Source organism: Malaclemys terrapin, chromosome 18 (assembly GCF_027887155.1).
Source record: "Malaclemys terrapin pileata isolate rMalTer1 chromosome 18, rMalTer1.hap1, whole genome shotgun sequence".
Lineage (NCBI taxonomy): Eukaryota > Metazoa > Chordata > Testudines > Emydidae > Malaclemys > Malaclemys terrapin.
This window is the reverse complement of record NC_071522.1, coordinates 13,010,501-13,034,169: the sequence shown is the minus strand read 5'-3', so window position 1 is coordinate 13,034,169 and position 23,669 is coordinate 13,010,501. Positions and strand designations below refer to the sequence as shown.

At 39.5% G+C, this 23,669-nt stretch overlaps 1 protein-coding gene across 1 annotated transcript; it reads left to right on the top strand.

The window, feature by feature from the left end:
* Window positions 1-491: 491 nt before the first annotated feature.
* VKORC1L1 (vitamin K epoxide reductase complex subunit 1 like 1) lies at window positions 492-22,269 on the top strand. The gene is made up of 3 exons (XM_054008177.1): window positions 492-720; window positions 16,344-16,453; window positions 17,486-22,269. The coding sequence occupies exons 1-3, from the start codon at window positions 527-529 to the stop codon at window positions 17,710-17,712; spliced, it is 531 nt and encodes a 176-aa protein (XP_053864152.1). The 5' UTR covers window positions 492-526; the 3' UTR covers window positions 17,713-22,269.
* The last annotated feature ends 1,400 nt before the right edge of the window (window positions 22,270-23,669 follow it).

Sequence of the window (23,669 nt, the reverse complement as noted above, 5' to 3'; positions counted from 1 at the left end):
GTATGCCCAGCCTACCATGGGTACACCTAAAAGCTGTTGGGGAGCCAACACAGGGAGGACGGTCTGGGATTAGGGTCTGCCAGTTCAGACTGGTAGCACAGCATGGACCCCATCCCTCTCTGATATCAAGGGGGATCCCTTCTCCCCCATTGATATAAACAGGCAAGAGTGGCTGTCGCCCGGGGATCAAGCAGAGTCTGGTCGCACCACACGGCGGAGGGATTCGAACACGCAACCCCCCCACCTGGCGGTTTGCGGTTCTCGCCCCCACGCCACCCTGTGACCGCTTTCCGACCTGAGCGCGCCTGGCAGGCATGCGTGCGCGCGCGCGCTACCCCCCTTCCTGGACGTGGCGCCTGGGAACGCCCTGACGCACCTCCGGCGGCGCTGCTCGGTGGCGTGCCGGCGTCGCGGAACGCCACGTCCAGGTTGGCCGAGCTGCTGAGCCAATGGGCTCCCGGCGCGCGTGCGCTGCTGTCCCCTTGCCGGGTCCGCGTCGGGGGCTGAGGCGGAGGGAGGGGGGAAGATGGCGGCGCCCGTCCTGCTGCGAGTGTCGGTGCCGCGCTGGGAGCGGGTGGCCCGCTACGTGGTGTGCGCGGCCGGCATCCTGCTCTCGCTCTACGCCTGCCACCTGGAGCGGGAGAAGGGCCTGGACCTCCACTACCGGGCCCTGTGTGACATCAGCGAGCGGGTCCGCTGCTCCGCCGCCATCGCCTCCCGGTGAGGGGGCAGGCGCCGGGGGCTGGGGCAGGCGCCAGAGACGGGGGCCGGGGCTGGGGGGGGAGCCGAGAGGAGGGGGCCGCCCGGGGAGGTGGGACAGGTCGGCGGCGGGGGTCAGGAGTGGGAGGGACAGGAGGGAGGGGTGGGCTCGGGGGTGACAGGTAGTGAGGGGTGGGGGCGTTGGCTTCTGGGCGGTGGGTGGAGGAGGCAGGTGGGCGACGTGGAGAGTCTCGGTCTGACGCTGAGACTGGCGCTTCTCCAGCTGAGGGGTATTGGGATTGGGAAGGACCCCCCCCCCCCAACAAGCTCCTCTCCCCGGTGGGGCGGGTACCGGGGTGCGTTTCCTTTTCCCCAATGGCAAAGGCGGGGGGGAGAAGGAGGCTCCATCGCTGCCTCCCTTAGCCTCTCACGGAGGCCTGCAGGACTCGGAGATTTCATGGCTCGGGACGACTAGTGAAGGGGTGTTGTCAGTGTCTCCTCAAGGGTGGAGGATTCTGCCCTTAGGAGACGTGATTATTTCACTCTGCCAGATTGTGATCTTCATTTCAATTGCTTCTGGTGGATACAGCCTTGGGGAAATGATACTCGAGTCATTGGCTTGTGATAAATGAGGGGTGGATCCCGGGCTGCTAGAAAGCTGCTGTTGTCATTCATTGGGGGGATGAGGTAGGAATTGCTCTTCTGTGTCTTTTGTGGGGCGCAAGAAGGGTTTGAGGATTAAGTACATGCAATTAGTGTTTTGTAATCCGTGGTGATTAGGGTGCCAGGCATTTTTTGGTAAACCGTGGTTCATCAAAATTAAATGGTGTAAATAATCAGTGTTTGAGGAAAATATTTAAGATATTGGATGTTTAAGTTGTTCAATTTTAACATAAACAGCTGAAGTGCTTTTTCAGTAAGTGTTGTTTTACCTCATAGTGCAAAATGCTTAGTGTTTAATGCTAAGGGTAAGACTTATTTGCTTCAGGACTGAAGACCCCATTCCAAATTTTCATTTTTCTTAATATTGCAGGATGAGCTTGTCTATTCAAATATCAGTAGTACAAGTAAATTGACAGCTGCTTTCTAGCAGCCTTCCACTTTTACAGGTATTTTGGGAGATTAATAGACTATACATTTTATATGGTACTAGTCTGACTTCCATTGGCAAGCAGCTAGGTTATTTAATCATAAATGGTGCTGAGAATTTATGTATCCCTTTTTTTACACTAATAGTGCTGTAACGTTGGCATTCACTGTTCAAACTATAACACACTTACAAATGTGGTAAAGTGCATGTAGTTTTCTAAATCTTTTTTTAAAGCAAATTAATAGGAATGACTTTTTGGCCTAAGAAACAAGAGGATTATCCAAAGACAGCATTTACTTGTTGATTAGAAATCTCTATATATTTTTTAACAAGTTGTGGAGCTGGAGGGATTTGGTCCTTGAACAAATGTATACTCTCCAAACAACTTCCTTATATTTTTGAAAAGTTTTGTTTTTTTATTGATGCTTTTGGGATAACATTTCCATGATTATTAGTTCAAACACCTAAGGCTTAAATTCAGTGAGAATTGCAGAAATGTCTTTTTTTTTCCTATTTAACTCAAATATTTAGCAGTCAAAATACTTATTTTAGGCAATTATCATATTGTCAGATCAGGATTTAATCATAGGAAAAAGAATCCTGTAATAAATTAAAGAGCACATGGGATTTGCTCTCTAATTTAGTCTAACTATACAGTTAGTACTTACTCTTAAAACTAGTTTTACCATGATTGAAACCAATATTGCAACGTACTGTGTTGAGAAGTGTATGTACAAATCTCTGAAAGGCAGTTTGTTGGCTCTGGGTGGGGACTTCATTTTTGCTTTCCTGCTAGTCATCAGATTAATCTTTCAACCAAGAAAGGGCTTGCGAATTGGTCATGTCTCTTTGAGAAATAACTTAAAATCTTAGTTTTTTCTCTCTTTAGATTAAGATGGTCAAACAACTTGAGCAATTACATTAAACTGTCATTAGGCCACTTATGTTAAACTATTCAAGCATAATTAACAATATAATTGTTACTGAAGCTGTAACAAAAAATCAGAAGTCTGGTTCTGTGTGTTTTGACTGAGTGGGGCAATAGTCACAATAATCAATTTTTCCAACCTTTGGACCAGAAGTCAGTGAGAGTACAGTAGTCCAAAGTAACATTTTCAGGAATAGCCCATAGGTTTTTACATGACTTTCTTTAATTTCTGTATTCCAAATGGTGCATATGTATAAGGCCTCAAGTTTCAAGTAAGTAAATAATGAAGTACAGTCTTGTGATGAATTTTTACAAAGTATTTCAATATGCAGAAGTGCTCTAACTTTTTTAAGGAATTTTTAATTGCTAAGTGGTATTTGGGTAATTAGAGCACTTACTAATACTACTACAGCCTGAGTGTTGGGTTCCTGTGATGTGGTATTTGTGGGCTTTAATGTGTTTTCCATACAACTTTATAGACATTCCGAGAGCTTCAGAGCATGCAGTGATATCAAGGAAGTAGAAAAGTTTGTTATGATTGAGTTAATTGTGCAAGGACCAAAGAAGTAACTCAGGACAGGTGGAGTGGTGATGCAAAGGGTGTCTGTGGAACAGGTAATATTGAGCATGCAAGTTCTCTTGAGTCAAACCATATTAGGAGAAGAATGCGCTTTCAGCAAATAATCTTTCCAAAACATAAGTGAGAGGATTATCTGTGCCATGGGAGCTGTGCATTTTTGTTGAAAGAATAGTCACTCTTAAACCATGGCCAAATGGAAATTTGTTTCTTTTTATACTGTTTCTTGCCTTTCACTGTATTTCAGTTAAATAGTTATTGATACCTCCAGCAATAGTACTGTTTCATTGGAACTTAAATTCCAGTCAAAATTGGTAGAGACAATGAAGGCTCAAATTATGGTATTCCAGCAATTTCAAGTATGCTAGTGATTTTAGTGTTAACTTCTTATTCTGATCTGCTGTTTAAATTCACAAATCAACAGTAAATAGAGTAGTTAGTTGTCTGTCTTCAGCTGAAAGACCAGTCTTTAATTTGTTAGTGTTGTGCAACAGTTTTCTTCCTTCTGCTAGATTATTGTGACTGGAATTTGAATGGGATCTGTTGGTTTGTAGATGAATCTCCTGGGACAATACCTTTTCTTAAAAATATTCAGTTGATGTGTTTAGATTAAAAGTAAATGTGTAATTTAGCTTGTCTGTGAATTTATTTATTCTCCTTTGATCTGGTCAGTTTGGGGATTAATTTTCTGGTCTTCAGGGAAGATATTTTTTCATTAATAAACTGTTAGCAGTTCACAAGTCACTCAGAAGCTGAATCAGGTATTGACTCAGCATTGAAAATGGAAATAATTCATGTAGGCTACTATTGATGGGGAGTGGCCTGGAAAACCATGTATCTGGAGACTAATTCATCGTGAAGAATGAATCAGAGAAATCTAGCTCCTTGGCTTACATTTCACATATAAAAGTTTCTGTTGAGTTTATTTCAAGCTGGTATCAGGACACTCTAAAATGACAGTTTGCTCAACATTGCAAAACCACTTTCTTAAGAATATATTATTATACACCTGAATATAAATTTTATTTTGCTATATATGGCAAACGATAAAAAGGGCCTAATTTTAGAATTAACACACTTTATACTCATATAAGGAAGTAGAATGCTTATATTTAACTGAAATTTACTTTGTGAGTTGCAAGTAACTTCTTAAAATTCAGTATTCCATGGCAAATTATACTTTAATATGATTACAGAATACAAGAAATCTGTTAGCCTATTAATATCTCTTGCATGCTGTGGAGTAACTTTTCTTTCTACCATTTTATCTTCCTTTTGGAGATGGAATGCTCTCCAACTATTTGTGTTGACACTTCAGTAACGTGGGAAGCCTTGGGAGATGTCCAAGTATAACTGAGTCCAGGAGGGAGTTCACAAGCTACCAATGGGTAAAAAGCAAAAGTTAGCAAGAACATTGTAAACTCATGTTACTACAGCTGAGAAAAATGTTAGGAATCAAGGAAACATTCAAAATCTTCACTTGACAATTACAGTAATGTTTTTAATAACTTCTTTTATGTTTAAGAATAATTGTAAGTAACTAGTACAATTTTAATTACAATGAAATCTGTTAATAGCAATCACAAAAGGAACTGATAGTCGAGCTGTTATTTACAGGAGGCTATCCCAGAGTAGCTTCAAAAAAACCAGGAATGAAACATGCAAAGATGTTCATGCTACTTTACTGTTAAACAGTTAAATTTAAATTTTAAATCCTCTCATCTAAAGGCTTGTTGTTGGTTTTTTTTCCCTACTTAGTCCATTGCATACTGCAATGGACTATTTCAGGTCTTCAGATATGTTTCCGTTTCCTGGCTATCTTCCAGGTTGATCTTTAAATGTCTTATTGAGTGGAGCATGTCAGCGTATGACTATTAATGCATAGCCTCCTAACACAATGTGCGTTAACATGTTGGTGGCAACTCTGAGACAGATTTCTGGTGGCTAGTGTGAGTGACCATTGGGGCAGGTTTAATTTTACATCTTGAACAATATCTGCAGCCTTCACCAAGTGGCTGAATGTGGATGGTTTGGAAATAGTCAATATTGATCTAGTTGGGCACATTAAGTTTATCAAGTAAGTCCTAGAAGAAAGATAAGTCCAATAGCTTTTAAGAGTGGACATTGACTTGGGTGCGACTCTTTGAACAATCTACTTCAGGAACTCTATCTTCAAAGGTATTTCAAAATGTGGAAGGACGTCAGGTATCAACCTTTCTAAGGTGACTATGCTGAAAAACATTTGGTGGCTGTATGTATATCTTATGCAAGAAATATATTTGGATAGTTGAATTTAAAAAGTCATTAATTTATAAACATGGTCTAGAAAACTTTGCTGTTTTCATGGATGAGTCTGTGCAGTTCTCCAGTTGTCTGATGTGGAGTTGCTGAGCATTGCTGTGTAATCACTAATATTTTTCTTTGTACAATGGCATCTGTTCACCAGTTTATCAAATACAATTAACAAATAGTGATTAGGGCTTGTCCAAATATAAAAGTTGTGCTTCTATTAAATATCTGGCATAGTTAAAGTGGTACAAACCCCCTATTTTGGACATTGATACTGGTATTAATTAAAATGCGTATACCAGTATTGTTTGTTCCTGTACAGGAAGAGGAAAAAGATATACAGCCCAGTGTGATCGCGTCCAAACTAGAACTTTTACCAGTATAACTACTTTGGTGGTGTGTGTTTTTTTTTTTTTTTTTTTTTAAATCACACCTCTAATCAAAATTGTTATACCGGTACAACTTTTAAGAGTAGACCAGGCCTTAGATATAATCAAGGTCAAGTTCACAAGAACCACCCCTAAACCGTATCTAAACCAATGGGACATAGATCAAAGCTTCTTTGACCTCACACCTAACCTGATGTTTATATTACAGGTTCCTATTCAGTTCTGTTGTGGGGCAGTTCCTGTAAACTTGATGTCTGTCAAGTTTGTTTGATTCCAAGTTAAGAACATTTTATAGCAGTTATCTTTCTCTTTAATGGTAAGTCCACTGACATCAGCACTTTTATATTGCTGTAGCTTCAAGAGAATATTCTAATATTTTTAACCCTGACTACTGGACCTATTGGTGACTGAGGTGTAAGAGTTAGCAACCATAATGGCAATCTGGGATAGAATGGGTAGACAGGGTATTTGGCTTTCTTTGGAACTGGCTTATCAAATAGTGTTAATTTTTAAATTTTACTGGTGGTTTTGTTTAATATTATTCATTCTTCAGTAGTGAGGCACCAATACAGATTCCTTTTTGGTTTGTCTTTTGTGACTTCAACCACGTTGAGTGCAAGCGAGTATTTTTGTTGGATGTTGCTGACTCAGTGCAGCAAAAAATAGTTTCATTAGTAGATCTTTCTTGAAGGTCAGGAGTGTGTGGACATTCAGCTGCAGTCATTCCTATAGTATTAAAGCTACCAAGGTAGCCACGTTGTATGAAAACACAGGTCCCTTGGTGTTGACCCTAAAATATCTTCCGAGGGGTTTAACTTGGCTTCTGTAGTTCACATTGAACAGAGCTTTCAGATTGTTGGGACATATCTACACGACAAACTTAAGTCAACCTATGTTAGGTCGACTTGCAGCTACCGCAGTAATTACTGCAGTGGGTCATGTCTACACTGCCCTTCTTCTGTTGGTGGTGCACGTCCTCACCACTCCCACCGGCTTAAGAGGGACAGTTTGGGGGTCTGAGAGCCCAGGGAGCCTCAGTGCAGCTGGGCTCAGAGCGGGGAGCCCCTCATCTGAAGGTCACAACCCTGTGAGTGACTTTCTTGTCAGTATCACAGCTCCAGCATAGAGCTGTGAAATTAACAAGAATAACAGCCAATAGTGGATGTAAATAACCGGCAGTATCTACATGGACACAGTGTTGCCCTAACTACACTGACATAAGCCCTATTCCTCATGTGAAGATCGAGTTATGTCAGTGTAGTACGGCACTTACGTCAGCAGGAGCAAGGCGTATAGTATGTACACTGACGTAATTAGGTTGAGGTAAGCTGCCTTCCGTTGACCTAACTCTGTAGAATAGACCAGGTCTTGGGTTTGGGCAGTCCCAGAGCAAAAATACTAGGATACTTGAAAACTTTTGCAATTATATAGGGATTAATCAGTTTTGTTGTATGAAATAAGTTGTTTTGAAAGCCACGAGTATAGTTACTTTCCAAATCTTATTTTCAGTGCAAAAACTTGCCATCTGCTATACCACATACTGTGCTATATCAAATAGTCTATTCTTCCGTCAACCTAGCTACTCTTGGGGGAGAGGGATTAACTACAGCAACAGGAGAACCTCTCTTGTTGCTGTAGTGAGTGTGTGCACTGAAGCACTACAGCAGGCACGGCTGCAGTGGTTTAAGTGTAGACGTACTCTAAGGCCTGGTCCCCACTAACCCCCCACTTCGGACTAAGGTACGCAAATTCAGCTATGTGAATAACGTAGCTGAATTCGAAGTACCTTAGTCCGAACTTACCGCGGGTCCAGACGCGGCAGGCAGGCTCCCCCGTCGATGCCGCGTACTCCTCTCGCTGAGCTGGAGTACCGGCGTCGACAGCAAACACTTCCGGGATCAGTTTATCGCGTCTAGACAAGACGTGATAAATTGATCCCAGAAGATCGATCGCTTACATCCGGACCAGGAAGTAAGTATAGACCTACCCTTAGTAGCTTAGCAAAGCAAAGCTTACCTAGAATGAAGAAAATTGCTGTTGAGTCTTATGTTGAATAACCAGCAGTGTCTGCTATAAAATTAGCATCTGCGTGTGAATCTGCTATAGATCTAAACGCTGAAATATGTGAGATTGTAGCCTAGCTGCTGCTGCTGTTGTTATAATTATTTATTATTAGAACTGTCGATTAACTGCAGTTAACTCACACGATTAACTAAAAAATGAATTGCAATTAAAAAAATTAATAGCTATTAATCACATTTTTAATTGCACTGTTAAACAATAGAATACCAATGGAAATTTATTAAATATTTTTAGATGTTTTTCTACATTTTCAAATAAGTATTCTGTGTTGTAATTGAAATCAATAGTGTACATTGCTCACTTTATATTATTTTTGATTACAAATATTTGCATTGTAAAAATGATAAACAAAAGAAACAGTATTTTTTCAATTCACCTCCTACAAGTACTGTAGTTCAATCTCTTTATCATGAAAGCATAACTTACAAATGTGGATTTTTTTTGTTACATAACTGCACTCCAAAAAAAAAGCAAAACTTTATAGCCTACAACTCCACTCATTCTTACTTCTCGTTCAGCCAATTGCTCAGACAAACAAGTTTGTTTACATTTGCTGGAGATAATGCTGCCCACTTCTTGTTCACAGTGCCACCAGAAAGTGAGAACAGGCATTCGCATGACATTTTTGTAGGTATTGTAAGGTATTTACGTGCCAGATATGCTAAACATTCGGATTCCCCTTTATGCTTCAGCCACCATTCCAGCGGACATGTTTCCATGCTGATGACACTTGTTAAAAAAACAATGTGTTAATAAAATTTTTGACTGAACTCTCTGAGGGAGAATTCTATGTCTTCGGCTCTATTTTACCCGTATTCTGCCACATATTTCATGTTAGAGCAGTCTCGGATGATGACTCAGGACATGTCGTTCATTTTAAGAACACTTTCGCTGCAGATTTGACAAAATGCAAAGAAGGTACCAATGTGAGATTTGTAAAGATAGATACAGCACTCGACCCAAGGTTTAAGAATATGAAGTGCTGTCCAAAATTTGAGACGGACGGGGTGTGGAGCATACTTTCAGAAGTCTTAAAAGAGCAACACTCCGATGCAGAAACTACAGAACCTGAGCCACCAAATAAGAAAATCAACCTTCTGCTGTTGGCATCTGACTCAGATGATGAAAATAAACATGTTGGTCTGCACTGCTTTGGATTGTTATCGAGCAGAACCTGTCATTATCATGGACGCATGACCTCTGGAATGGTGGTTGAAGCATGAAGGGACATATGACTCTTTAGTGTATCTGGACATAAATATTTTGTGACACCAGCTACAACAGTGCCATAAGAACGCCTGTTCTCATTTTCAGGTGACATTGTGAACAAGAAGCAGGCAGCATTGTTTCCTGCAAATGTAAACAAACTGAGCAATTGGCTGAACAAGAAGTAGGACTGAGTGGACTTACAGGCTCTACAATTTCACATTTTTATTTTTGAATGCCATTTTTTTTGTACATAAATCTACATTTGTAAGTTCAAGTTTCATGATAAAGAGATTGCATTACAGTACTTGTATTCGGTGACTTGAAAAATACTATTTGTTTTTTTTTTCAGTGCAGATATGTGTAATCAAAAATAAATATGAAGTGAGCACTGTACACTTTGTATTCTGGTATAATTGAAATAAATATATTTGAAAATGTAGAAAACATCCAAAAATATTTAAATAAATGGTATTCTATTATTTAACATCACGATTAATCGATTAATTTTTTATATCGTGGGATTAATCACAATTTTTTATTTCTTGTGAAGTGTAAAAGGTGTATATAGAATAAAAAGTCGGTCTTAAGTATACTAATATTTACCTTCATGATTGATTTTAAAGGTATTAAATGTATTTTTGAGCACCGTTGGCAAGGTTACAAATTGGAACTTTGAATCTATTCCTTGTGGGTTTTTGAAGAGCTTCAGTTAAGATTGGCAGAGTGACCCAAGTGACCTTATAGGTATGAACTAGGTTTAATCCAAAATCTCCATCGGAGTTGTGCAAAAGCTGCAACCAAGGTTCTTACCCTTGCTACACATTAACACACTTTCTAGGTCTTTTAATCAAAAGCTGATGTAAAGATCAAAGGCGCAGCCCATGAGTTTAGGCCAGCTTTATTGACCTTATTAGAACTTGCATTTCAAATTGAATCTGGGTGTATAGTCTTCTGGAGAGCCATTTGATTCCTGGCCATCAATTTTCAGGGTTTTAATTTTTTTTGGTTTGTTTTTATTGTGCTCAGCAAGCTTGGAATTACCTTCATTTTCATTTTGAGACACTGATCGCTCTTGCCAGCTCCTAAACCAGTATTAAACATGTACGCTGTTTGTTTAGTCACTTGTAAAGTATCTTGAGATGCATAATAGCAAAGATGCTACTTGGAGTCTTTTTAGCTGCCTTTGCTAAGTTATAATGGAGCAGCCAGTTCTTCAAGTGCACTCTTTTGGGTCTATTGTTCTTGAACATTAGTGAAATTCATAGCTGATCAGAGCTAATGATGAACAGTTTCTAAAGTTTTCATTGATCATTTATCATGGATGGACAGAATGACACATCAGTGCCATGGTGTAACAAGTGTCAAATAGAGGTAATTGCATATATTTATTAAAACATTAAGAATTGGTTGCTTCTGAGCCTTTTTAAATGCCACAAGTCAAAATAGGCAACATCTAAAGGGTTTGTCAACATTCCACCCTTTCAGAAGGGACATAGTGTGAATAGAATTGTGTGCAGTATTCACAGTTTTAGTCATTCTGGTAAAGCTAGATAAACTATTCTAAATTTATTGTCAGGTTCTTTACTGTGAGATCTTTTTTTACATAAATGTTTAAGAACCCTTTGAAGTCATAAGGTTGTTTAAAACATTAGGGGTATTAGTTGCAAACAACTTAAGTAGAGCTGACAAGCTGTGATAACTTGAATGAGGAAAATTTTAAAATGGTATTTTGAAGTTATCTTTGAAGCATGCAGCAAAATCTTTCCTAAAGGAAGCTGCTTTTAAAAACTGTCTTAAAATTCATGCAAATTGCCTCTCCTCTAACTGAGTGAAACTTGCTTGTGGCATAAGTACCACATGCCAAGTATAGTTTTTGTGTAACACCAAATCATGCAGTACTTTCATTTGCATTACTTTCGCAACTGAACACTTGTCTGATCCAGCAGTGACAAATCAATAAAGGGAAGGAATTGGTGATCTTGAGTGGTACGTTTTTTTGAGTTTATTGCATCAGCCAGTCCTTTATTAACTATTGTGTTTAATTGAATTTCCTTTTTTTATTGTGAACTTTGCCATAACCTAAATAGGGAGTTTATAGCAGTGTATTAAACAGTAGCATTTTATAAGCTGAAAATCATTGGCCCTGAAGAACTTTTGAGCAGTAAAGCCAACAGCCAAACTAGCACTGTTCAATAAAGTAAGACTAGAATTATACTTCAAAAAAATTCCTTAATCCAAAGCAATAGAGCCAATAAAATGTGTGGCACTGATTGCATGGGTACTGGTAATTAGTAGAACAGTTACTACCATTGAGTAGGGCACCCAGTTTCTGTAGTCTGTCAAAGCCAAGTCTGTTGAATCTCTCAGACAAGTTGATAACAAATAGTTTGCCGCAACTACAAAGAAGCAATCTCTTCCAAAAACCTTCACTGGCTACGGAATGGAAACTAGAAAGATTACTACAGAAATTAAACTTTCATGTAAACCATGTTGGAATTTCCAAAAATACTGAAAATAAAATTAAATTGCATAGGGAAGGACTCAGATGCATCATCCCCAAGACTATTAAGATCTCCGATTTGTAAGGGCTTCATTAGCAAAGCCAAAATCTGCTCCTCCCACGTAAATAAACTCCAAAAGATCTTAGAGCATGCAATATTTCACTATGATTCAAATTTATGGAGGATTACACAGGTGGTGGATGTGGTCTAATCTGGGAAAAGGTTCTGGGAAAAGCTTGGCATAAACCTAAACAAACAGCAACGCTGCATTTGGTACAGTGGCCTTCTTGGGCCAATGCAGAAGAACAGCTCCACAAATCCCGGAACTGTTAGAAGTTCTATTATCAAAAGTTTTAATAATAATAATAATAGCTGTGAGATGGAAATCTGCCCACATGCCCATTCTTACTATGGATGGAAAAACTGACCCAATATCAAATCCATGGATTACTATGCCGTTTGGAGCCTATTTATTAAAGAACCTATTTTTCTTACATAAAAAAGAAGCTAGCCAGAAAATCCTCTGCACCAGAATAACAAAATACAAAAGTCAAAGAACATGTGATTTTCAAATTAACCACATGTTAATCTGTTAACATCGGAATTGCCATACTCTAACAAACTTGTGGTCCATCTAGTCTAGTAACCTGTCTCTGATATTGGCCAGACCAGATGCTTCAAAGGAAGGTGTAAGAATGCAGGCAGCTGTGGGATAATCTGTGCCCCATGAAAGTCTCATTCGACTCCCTAATCATATGGTTTAAATTCTGAAGCCTGCACTTTATACCTACTCCTTTTGCAAGTAGCACTTCAGATTACTACCACTGAAAGATTAGACTTGAAGTCTTGATTTTTCCAGACTGAAGTACAAATATACCAATGCCGCCATTGTTTCACATTTAAAAACAATTGTGAATCTTCTAAATCACAAATACTTTTTATGCAAATTGAGCCTTCTGTCCCTTCAGGTTGCAATAAAAATTGTTCTAGCTCTGTTAGCAAGCATTCACTCAAAGAGTACTATCTGCTTGAATCTACAAAGAGCACTCAATGAGGTGAAGCACTGTTTTAATGCAGGCTGAAGTCTTTGTTACCAAGAGACTAGATGGCATGAAACTGTGTGACTGTCAGCTAAGAGGCAGTTAATTTAGTTATTTATAGGGCTGTCAAGCAATTTAAAAAATTAGTTGCGATTAATTGCGCGATTAAAATAAAGGTATTCTATTTAAATATTTAAATATTTTTGGATGTTTTCTATGTTTTCAAATATACTGATTTCAATTACAACACAGAATACAAAAAGCAACAGAGGGTCCTGTGGAACCTTTAAGACTAACAGAAGTATTGGGAGCATAAGCTTTCGTGGGTAAGAACCTCACTTCTTCAGAATTCAAAGTGTACTGTGTTCACAAGTCCTGTAAGATCAGGGCTAAGAAACCCAAATCTGGTTCTGAGACTGGTAGCCTTGTAATTTGAACGCTATTTATCACAAATATTTACTTCAGTTTAAATTATGATCCCCTGAGAAAGAAAAGTTTAGTGTTGAGGAGGGACATTACCATGAACTCTAGAGGTGGCACTTGTGAGAAGTAGTGTATCAGAAGCACTAGAGCTCCACCCAGGAGTTTTATAAAGAAATTAAATGCTGCCAAATCACTAACAGATTAAATATCAGCAATAATAAATTGACTGTTAGTAATGCACTTTGCCATTTTAGACAGAGACTGAAAGGAACAAGTACAAGAGAATTTCACATCTTTTCACTCCTTACACAGATTTATGACATGAAACTGTATGCAATGATGAGGCGAGTGTGGTAACAATGGGAATCTGCTGCAGGATTTCCAGTCTTTGAACTGTCACACTTAATTTTGTAGTGTAAACATATCCTAAGTCAACTTAAGTTGACGTACAGCCACCGCAGTAATTTAAAGGGGTGTTTCATGTCCACACTATGCTCCTTCTGTGCATCTTCACCAAGGCCACGTCTACGCTACCTGCCGGATCGGCGGGTAGTAATTGATCTATCGGGGATCGATTTATCACATCTCGTCTAGATGTGATAAATCGATCCCCAAATCGATGCCCGTACTCCACCTTGGCAGGATTGTAAGCGGAGTCAATGGGGGAGCCGCGGCAGTCAACTTGCCGCTGTGAGGACGGCCAGGTAAGTCGAACTAAGATACTTCGACTTCAGCCAGTGTAGACCAGCCCCAAGAGTGCTTCCACCGACTTAACCCCCACCCAAGGCCTGACAGCTGGAGGCCTCCTCACCCTGGGGCTGACAGCCAACAGGCGATGTAAGTAATGTAGTGTCTATCCTAAAAACATCAACCTAAGTGCCACTTCTCTCGTGGAGGTGGAGTTTAGTTGATGTAGTGGCCGATTTACATCTGTGGGAGCTACATTTTAATGTAGACGCTTACACAGGTCTACGTAAATTAGCTTACGTTGACCTAACTCTGTAGTATAGACCTGGCCTTACACAAATTAATAAAGTTAAACCTGTGCATAAGTGTTTGCAGGATTGAGGTCAAAGTAGGTAAGAGCATAATACCTAGGATTGAAAGTCCACTAGCAATAGGAAGCTTTTCACCAGTGAATAGGGTCATAAACTTCCATTTTTGCCTAGTGTAAGATTTAATTTAAAAAAATCCAACTCTTTTGCTCACACTTGGCTTACTGAGGAAACCGGGCATTTTGCTATTTTTAACACTGGAAGAACAAATTGTTTAAGCACTATAGGTTTTAATATTTATACTTGAATTTCATTTCTCATGCATTCATTGTGAGGTTTAGGAGAACATGGATTCATGTAGCATTTCCAAGGAACACACTCATATTGGGGAACAAATTAGTGTGGTTTTACTACTGTTGACTATCTAGTCATACTTTATCTAGGAACTGGCGTTAGGAACTGGCGTGTAATTCTCTGTACAGTTTTTGGGGGAGATGGATGAGGCAGTTGGTGGGCATAGTAGTTAAACCAATAAACCCACTTTTCCAAAGTGGCTGATTTGCTTTAACTAAATCTGATCTGAGGATGTTTTTAAAATGCTCATAGAAGCTTACCTGATTTGCAAGTGTTTTGGCGATGAAAAGCACAAAATCATCCTAGTTGGGGCTGTTAAAGTGTGGGGAACTTTGGCTTGATAGTTGGAGAAAATGCAGGTGACATCTAACTTATGAATAGTAATAGCAGTCTAATGTTCTGTAATTTAACATTGCTTCAGTATTCAAGTTACCATATATACTCGTTCATAAGCTGAATTTTTTTAGTAAAAAAGGAAGCACAGCGAAGGGGGTTGGCTTATGAACGGGTATAGAGAGGGAGAGGTGGGACACAGCCCCTCCCCACAACAGGGGGAGCCAGGAGAGGCAGCACAGCCAGAAGGGAAGAGGTGGGGCCAGAGTCTCTCCGTTTCTGGCCACGCTGCTCTCCCCCAGCCTCCGAAGCAGCTGTAGCTCTGGGGCTGGCAGGCTGCAGCCGTGCCACTCGGCCCTGCTCGCCGGTGCACGCTGTTGCCATGCCGCCCGGCCCAGCCCGCTGGAGCAGCTCCAGCCAGGCCAGAGACATCCTCCCCTGGCCCTCCCCAGATAAGGTGGGAAGAGATGGGATGGGGAGAATGTGGGGGTCCTGGGCTAGGGGTGGGCTCATGTGGGCTGACCCCCAGCTTCTCTTCCCCCCCCCAAATATTTCCCCACCAGTTGCTGTCCTAGCCCGTCAGGGTAAGCAGCTGGCACGCTTTGTTTACTTAGGTTTACCTCCGTGCCTGCAGATGCTCGAGGTAAACAAACCATCTCGGCCCGCCAGTGGCTTATCCTCATGGCCTGGGAGCCAAAGTTTGCTGACCCCTGAATTATAGGGTCGGCTTATGAATGGGTCATAAAAATTTTCCATTTTTACTTATCCATCTTGGGGGGGGTCGGCTTATAAACGTACCGGCTTATGATCGAGTATATATGGCACTTTTCTTATCTCCTCTTTCAGTTGTCACTTTAAAAAAATTATCCTTATTTTGCTCTGGCCACTAATATTTCTTGAAGTGTTCAGTCTTAGAAGGAACCATCCGTTCCTAGCACAAATACACAATTGTTGATTTAAAAATTCCTTCTTTCTGTATTTGCTATTTTGTACTATTACTCCTATAACTTTATCATTTATAAAATTGAAGCCTGCCCAGTTGAGATGCTACATCAGAATCACATTCTGTATAATATTGTGGAGAGAGATTCTGCTAAATCCTGATTTACCATTATAGCTTATATGCATTGGCAAGATTTTCAAACTGATAACTTCTAGAGAAATAAATGACTTGTTACAATGTGTCTTGCACTTTTTGTGGCTATATTGGTACTGAATGTACAAAATCCCAATTTTAGCATGGATGCATGGGATAGTGTTGTATCCAGTGCACCCTCACTGTGACAAAGTATTTGTTTTTTAAAGCGAAGTTTGAGCTACCTATAGGAAATGCGCTAGTTATACCAGAACATCCTCCTATGGTGCTAAAATGAAATTTGGGTTAGAAAGAAGCAGATCTCAAGTCTGGGATTATTGGTGTTTATTATCTTACAGATGGGGTCGAGGATTTGGTCTGTTGGGTTCCATCTTTGGAAAGGACAGTGCAATAAATCAGCCAAACAGTGTCTTTGGACTTGTATTTTATATTCTACAAATGTTACTTGGTAAGTATTTAATTCTGTTTATGGTCTAAAGTATATAACAACATAGATGTTAATAAAACAGGACATTGATATAAACATTGCTAAGCCTGGATGAAACAAACCATGATAAATTGCACTGGTGCAAATCACAATTTACACCAGTCTAGCTGTCCAGCCACAGTGGTAGCTCTAAAACTCCTCTAATAACTTAGAGTTACTTTGTTTGCTTTTAGTCTTCTATATCATTAATATGAGCACTGGCACAAAGACTGCATGTGGCAAGCAGGCAAACAAGTGATATAAGATGTGTGACTAGTAACAGATGCAAACCCATCTCTGCCTAGCCCCTGTAATCTGATATAAAACCAATGAAAATGTTCATACATCTAACCCAGTGGTTCCCAAACTGGGGTTTGCGAACCCCTGGGTGTTCGCAGAACGTTACAGGGGGTTCGCCAGAAAAATTTCACTAATGGCAGACAGAGGACCATGGGAATTAGAGACAGCAGGTGGGACCCGGTTGCAGGGCAGACACCCCGAGCCCCAGGGAGAGCGGGGCTGGGCAGTTGGGGCTGGCAGCCCAAGCCCTGCCCCTGTCAGTGGGGGAGCCTGAACCCGAGCCCCAGGAAGAGCGGGGCGGGCAGTTGGGTCATCCATCACACTGAGGAAATTTAAACTTAAATCCCTGAAAATATTCATTTTTAGGAGGGGGTTCACGAGATTTCACAATTTAGTGAAAGGGGTTCGCGGGCTGTTAAAGTTTAGGAACCACTGATCTAACCTGATCAACCTGTAACTTTCCCATAATTCAGGAACATGAAAGATGATGAAAATACCACTCACACTGCTGATCAAAAAAGAACTGTAATACCGAACCTAGAAACTCTGCTCCAAATTGTGATTTGCAACCAGCGTGGACTCATGGTATTTTAAACAGAGCTGTATGAATACAAACTCGCTGAATAGAAATAGTTAAAATGTTAGTTCTTTTTTTGCTTCAACTATGGAATGAGGGCATTAAAGTAGCAATAATAACTTTGTCTTTTGTTGCAGGTATGACAGCAAGTGCAGTAGCAGCTCTAATCCTCATGACATCCTCCATAGTGTCAGTAGTAGGGTCATTGTACCTGGCATACATTCTGTACTTTGTGCTGAAGGAATTTTGCATTATATGCGTCATCACATATTTGCTGAACTTCATTCTCTTTATCATCAACTACAAACGACTAGTTTACTTGAATGAGGCCTGGAAACGGCAACTCCAACCCAAACAGGAATAACACATGTTTGAACTTTTGACTGATAGTCTGAAGATCTGACTTCCATTTAAGTTTATTTTGCAGTAATTTTTTATTTTTCATATCAGACACTTTTCCCAAGAATCATAACTGATATTTTTAATAACTGTAAATTGGAAGGGGCCCTAGATAATTTCTGTGCTAATCTTCAATTTAAATATGGCTACAAAAGAGAAAGCTCTAATACAATCAAAGACAAGCTTTAACTTTACTTTGAAGAAATTTCTTAGCCACACAAAATCTAGACTCCTCGCAACTTGTAAAGTGGGTAATGCTAGAAAATATCCTGTGTATAAATTCAACTTCAGATATGACGAGATGTGATCATGACATTTAAATATCCTAGAATAGAGGTACCATATTTAATGTTGCCATGTTTACAGTATGTGTATTACATTTTTAGCAGATGGACTTAAACATGTAGATTTGACTAAAATATGATACTGTAAATAACTAGAAATATTGGATCCATTCCTGCAAAACTCTCACTGTACAGTCAATTTTGTTAGTGTAGCAACTTTAAGAATGTTCAGCTTATAGCTGATTGATTGAAATAATGGAAGGAATGAGCCCATATAGTGTCTTGTGAGGAGCACTAGTAGTAGTGAGTGCAGCAACACAAGTGATGGTTACCTTTGCTCCATCTTTTTTCCCTATTAGTGAAAATGGAATTAAAGCTAAAACTTCAGGTACATCCAGTAATGAAATTGGGATTTAATATCCGTACAAAATGAAGACTGTTTAATATGGCCTGCAAAAAGCCACCATTGGGAAATTAATAAGCAGGCGGGGGTATTCTGAAACTGGAGAACTCTCTTATATAAGATATTTGAGTATCACTTCTTGGAATGGCTTAATTTTCATGCAGATCTGTTTTTCATTTTAAACTGGTGTCAGACAGCCCAATACAGTGTTACCAACAACAATCTGACATTACATTGAAGGCTGCAAAATAGAATTGTAATTTACAGTGGGTACCAGAGAATTACTGGGCTAGCTGAGTAATGCACTGACTTAACAGAAATTTCACTGATCTTTTTCAGGATCTTTGATTTGTGTTATATTTAGAAATGAACTTTAGAACTGACACGTATTGGCCTTTCAAGGGGCCTTATCTGTTTTAATGGGATAAGTAGGTACATGTGCTCTTGAAAATGAAACACTAGTGCTATCATTGCTCTTTCTAATAACTATTTTTAAAAAGTAAACAAAATCGTAAACAGTGTTTCTACACTCAATATCCTGAAGTAGAATGTTGAAAGTGCCTTCTGTCTTAAATTCTTAAACCAAATATTGTGTGTGTTGAACTTGGCAGGCAGAAGTGTCCTTGCTCTTTAACAAATAAACTTGCAGTATGTAGAAAAGTATTCTATGGTCCATTTTAGTCCTTAGAATGAGAAGTGGTAGCAATATTATTGGTTCCTTAAGACAATGTGTTAAACAGACATGTAGGGCTGATAATCTGATACTTCATTTACCCTCAAACAAGTTAATACTGTATTCTCTGAAACTCGATGAATCCAAAATACATTGATTCAACAGTTTCCAATAGCTGGTGCCATGCTTTTTCTGCCCTCATGTCAGCTAGATTGAACTAGATCTTTTAAATAATACATCTTCAGATTTAGAAGCAAGGTTAGTTGATTCTACTAAATGTGAGTCTACTTAAGGGACACTATTCTTATGTGTTGTACTGTAAAATTAATTAAACACTAAAGTGTTGAAAATAAACTTAACTATGAAAGTATGATGTATAATAGCGATGATAGATATTTAGGAATGAATTCACAACAGTATTTAAATTTACTGTTGAGGTAAATTTCTGGTTCTTACCCTGGATATAGGTGGAGATTGATTTATGGATGGAGTTCTATGGTATGAGTAACATCTGTTACGTTACACTAAACAACTTGTCTCTTTTGTCTAACAACTCTAGACAGTGTATTCATTAAATACATTTTGTATTGACTGGAGTAGAGCTAAAGCTTGTCTTGATGTTTAGTTCTCTCTCAAATGCCTTGAACTTTGACATGAGCAACTTTAAACTGGGTACCTCAAAGCTTTACCCTCCCCTGGCTCAAGGTTTGGGGAAATACCACTGTTGAATCTGTTGTATGGATTTATTTTGATACATTCATGTGATCTGCTACACTAAGGCATCTCTTCAATGAAAGAAAAGGTGAACATGTGCTGCTTGAAATGATTAGTCACAATGCTAATATCTGAGAATAAGCAGCAGTGGAGACAAGTATAATAAGTATTATTTGATCTAATTAATGAGCGAATGCATAAAAGCCCTCAAACCAAAAACCATCTCCTGAAAATATAGGTGTTGACTATCTTCACTGTGTCCCTGTGCTTAACTGTGTGGGCATAGTCTGTAACTTCAAAGTTTGTTCAGCAGAATCATCCAGGGCCAGATTTGCAAAAGGCACCTGCCTGCAGCCCCCGTTGTGTGTATATCAGGCTTGGCCTCCATAAGAGTTTGCCACGATGCTGTGTGCGCACACTTGCAAATCTGACCCTTAATTTTAAATCTTTTTCTGGTGTGCTTTTCTAGTGTTTACTTTATAATTCATCCTAACATGGAAATAACACTTGCTAGAAATGACCCCTTCCTCTTCTTGTGTTTCTCTTTTGTGTCAGAGAAAATGCAATTTGTGTGAATAAAGGGCAAAACAATTAGATTCTTGGTAGAAACAGCCCATTCTTGACCTCTCTTCTTTACTGCTGCCAATGAGAGACAGCATTTTTCTTCCAGTAAAACCGCTCAGGTCATAATTAGTAATGTGCCAGGTATCAGGCTAGTACTTACTCCCTTCCCCCCACCCCCCAACCAGAGTAAATGTCATGCCAAATGTACTGAAATCTGCTAATTTGAGCATTTTCAAATTAAAGGTAACTTCTGGTAAACTTTCATGGAAAGATTGGGGTACAAGAATAAGGCAAAATGCTAGCAAATAATATCCAGACTTAAAAAACAAACAGTCTGTCTCCATCCCAACTGTGACTTCAGCACTCATAAAATTTTGTGCTTTCTTCAAAACATAAAAATTCTTCAAAATTTGGACTCCTACCCTTTCAGGCTTTGGAGGGTGATAAGAGGAGAGGGAAAGGAATCAAATCCCAAGACTTGCTTAGAAAGCAAACATTCCTGAAAAGGCTTCTTACTGTAAGATATTTGCTACAAGAAGGCCAATGAAACATTTCCTACTACTTTAAGTATCAGAGGTGAGAACAAATCTCTCCATTTAGAGGAGAGAAATGTCTGTATGCTGTAGTACTTGTCTTCTACTGTACTAAGTCTCTAATAGGTCTTGATTGGTCAAAACAGTTGGTTAGGTGCTTCAGGAGGCAAGCGTGGCTCCTAATTTGTTTGAACTAAACTTAAATAAACAATCTGATAAAACTTGACTTTGGTTCAGACAACATTGTTTAAACATGATCTAGACAAAACTAGTCCAAAAAAAGTGAAATATTCTGTTACCGTAAAACTGTATTAAGCATGGCCTAAATATTAGGTGTGTGTTCTGTATAGTATGTTCCATCTAATATTTATTACTAGTGCTTTAAACTCCAGAGTAAACATCCATTTAAAGTGGAGTCATTGGGCAGATGTTCCTTTTATCAGTATAGGTTGAGATACTCTATATCAGAGGTTTAGAATACAATTTTGCTAACAGGTAAAGAAAACCAATGTAAATATATAAGAATGTTCTATTTGTTGCACAACTTTTTTTGGTATAAAAAAATAAATATAGAAATGACCTGTGGACGTCTTGCTGCAATCATTCTTATACTGCACTAGTGCAGTTCAAACAAAGAGCTTGAATGAACCCAATCAGAGGCCTTTTTGGACTCAGTCTGAGCCTTAGAAACTGTTTTTAAAGCCAGTACTGTAATCTTGTTTGTAGAAATGTACTCAGTTGTGATTTCTTTTTTCAAAAGAAGATGTATGTTAACCGTAGAAGGTTGAAGCATTGAGTCCCCAGAGATACTAGTGCAGAAAATTCCTGTAGCTTCATGTATTGCTGAATGTTGTGTGCACATGGGTACGTAAAGGTTGAGCACCATTGACTTGAGGATTTACTGTTTACAGTTCTTCAAGCAACATGCAGACATGTTCCGAAGTATGTTACTTTAATCACTTTTGTTAGGCCTAAAGATCTGCTTTAACTCCACTCTGACAATGTCTCAGTATTCTAAACCTGCAATATGTGTTCCCGTTTTTTGTTTAAATTTGAAACGAGCTGTGGAGAACTTAAGCAGGAAATGACTCTCCTTGATGTGCGTCCTTACCATACAAATGAATGTTGAACCCTTACCATCTGTCTTGTTGGAGTGAACAAAGTGTAGCTTTTTCTACTGAAATTGCAAGTCCTGTGCATATTGTAGGGATCTAAGTCCTAGTTTGTAATGCATTAACCATGTCAAATCTGTCTCTGTATCTTGATGTGGCAGCTGTTGGTATGTCATTCTGTCAGTGTTGAAATGGGGAAAGAAAATTAAAGTTTAGAAATTAAGAAGTTTTTAAATGACTTTCAAACACTGGTAATTGGATTAATATGGTATTCAGTAAGGTACTGGATAACATTTGAGTGACTGCTTTTTAACATGGATAAACTTTTTTCTATTCTGAGTTTTAGTTAATTAGGAAATCTGTAAAATGTAAGTAAGTATGCAATGTAAACATGACGTACTCGTAGTCTGGGTTTTCTTTTGGAAACTAAAAGAAAACTGTTCTGAGTTCTGTAGTGAGTGTACCTTTCCATTTTTACTGCTTCATGTGCCAGTTAGAATTGCCCTTGGGTTCTAATGTGTTGCTTCAAGAGTTAAGAACACTGCTACCATCTAATAAATAGTGGCAACTATTTCCTTTTCTTTATATATGGGCAGAAATGTAAGTCAGTTAGGTCAGGCGATGAGAAGGAGACATTGCATAAAGGAGAACTATAAGTGATGGTATGCTTAATCATTCTGGTCCGGTGATGGTGTGCAGAAATGGGGACACCCACACAGTTTAATACACATCAGTTACTGTCCAAAATCTAGTAAGCAACCACTGTTCAGCAACATGGATCTGGCAAAGGTGATGCGGCTGTAGCGCTAGACTTAGTCTTTGTGTAAGAAGTTTTTATAACTACCTCCACTATACTAGCTTCACTGAGACTGGATTGCAGCCAATAAGGTAAGGCCGGTACCCTGAATTTGTTATAAGATAGATGAATCTGCATATCTAACTTCAACAAATCTGTGTACCCCAAAAATATTGAGGGTGCTACAGTATCTATATTTCAACCCAGTGTTAAGTGATAGTGCTCAGGTCAGACTTGGACAAAGTTAACCTATCTACTGAGAATAGTACCATGGTTTGACCTCCAAATGTGAATTAAGCTCCTCCAAGCTGAAAGTCAGGGCTGGATCTCATCCTTGTAGTCCTAGTAGAGAAGTTCATACTTAAAAGAACTGGAGCTGCTATACATAGGTATATCTATTTATGACTGACTGGAGTGGTAGGGTAGAAGCTACTGTGGTACACTGAAATGACCTAATGTTGTATAGATTTCATACTAACTAGAATTAGCTGTGTACACTTAGAGTAGAGCAGTCCTAATCAATTACAGTACATATTGAGACACCAGAGGATAGAGGGGAAACAGTGATTCCTTCAGAACATAGCTAAGTGGAACCCCATTTTCAGGGATAGGGTATGAAAACACTACAGCAGGGGTCGGCAATGTTTGGCACACGGCTCGCCAGGGTAAGCACCCTAGCGGGCCGGGCCAGTTTATTTACCTGCTGATGCGGCAGGTTCGGCCGATTGTGGCCCCCACTCGCCGCGGTTCGCTGTCCTGGGCCAATGGGGGCGGCGGGAACCGGCATGGGCAAGGGATGTGCTGGCCACGGCTTCTCGCTGCCCCCATTGGCCCGGGACGGCG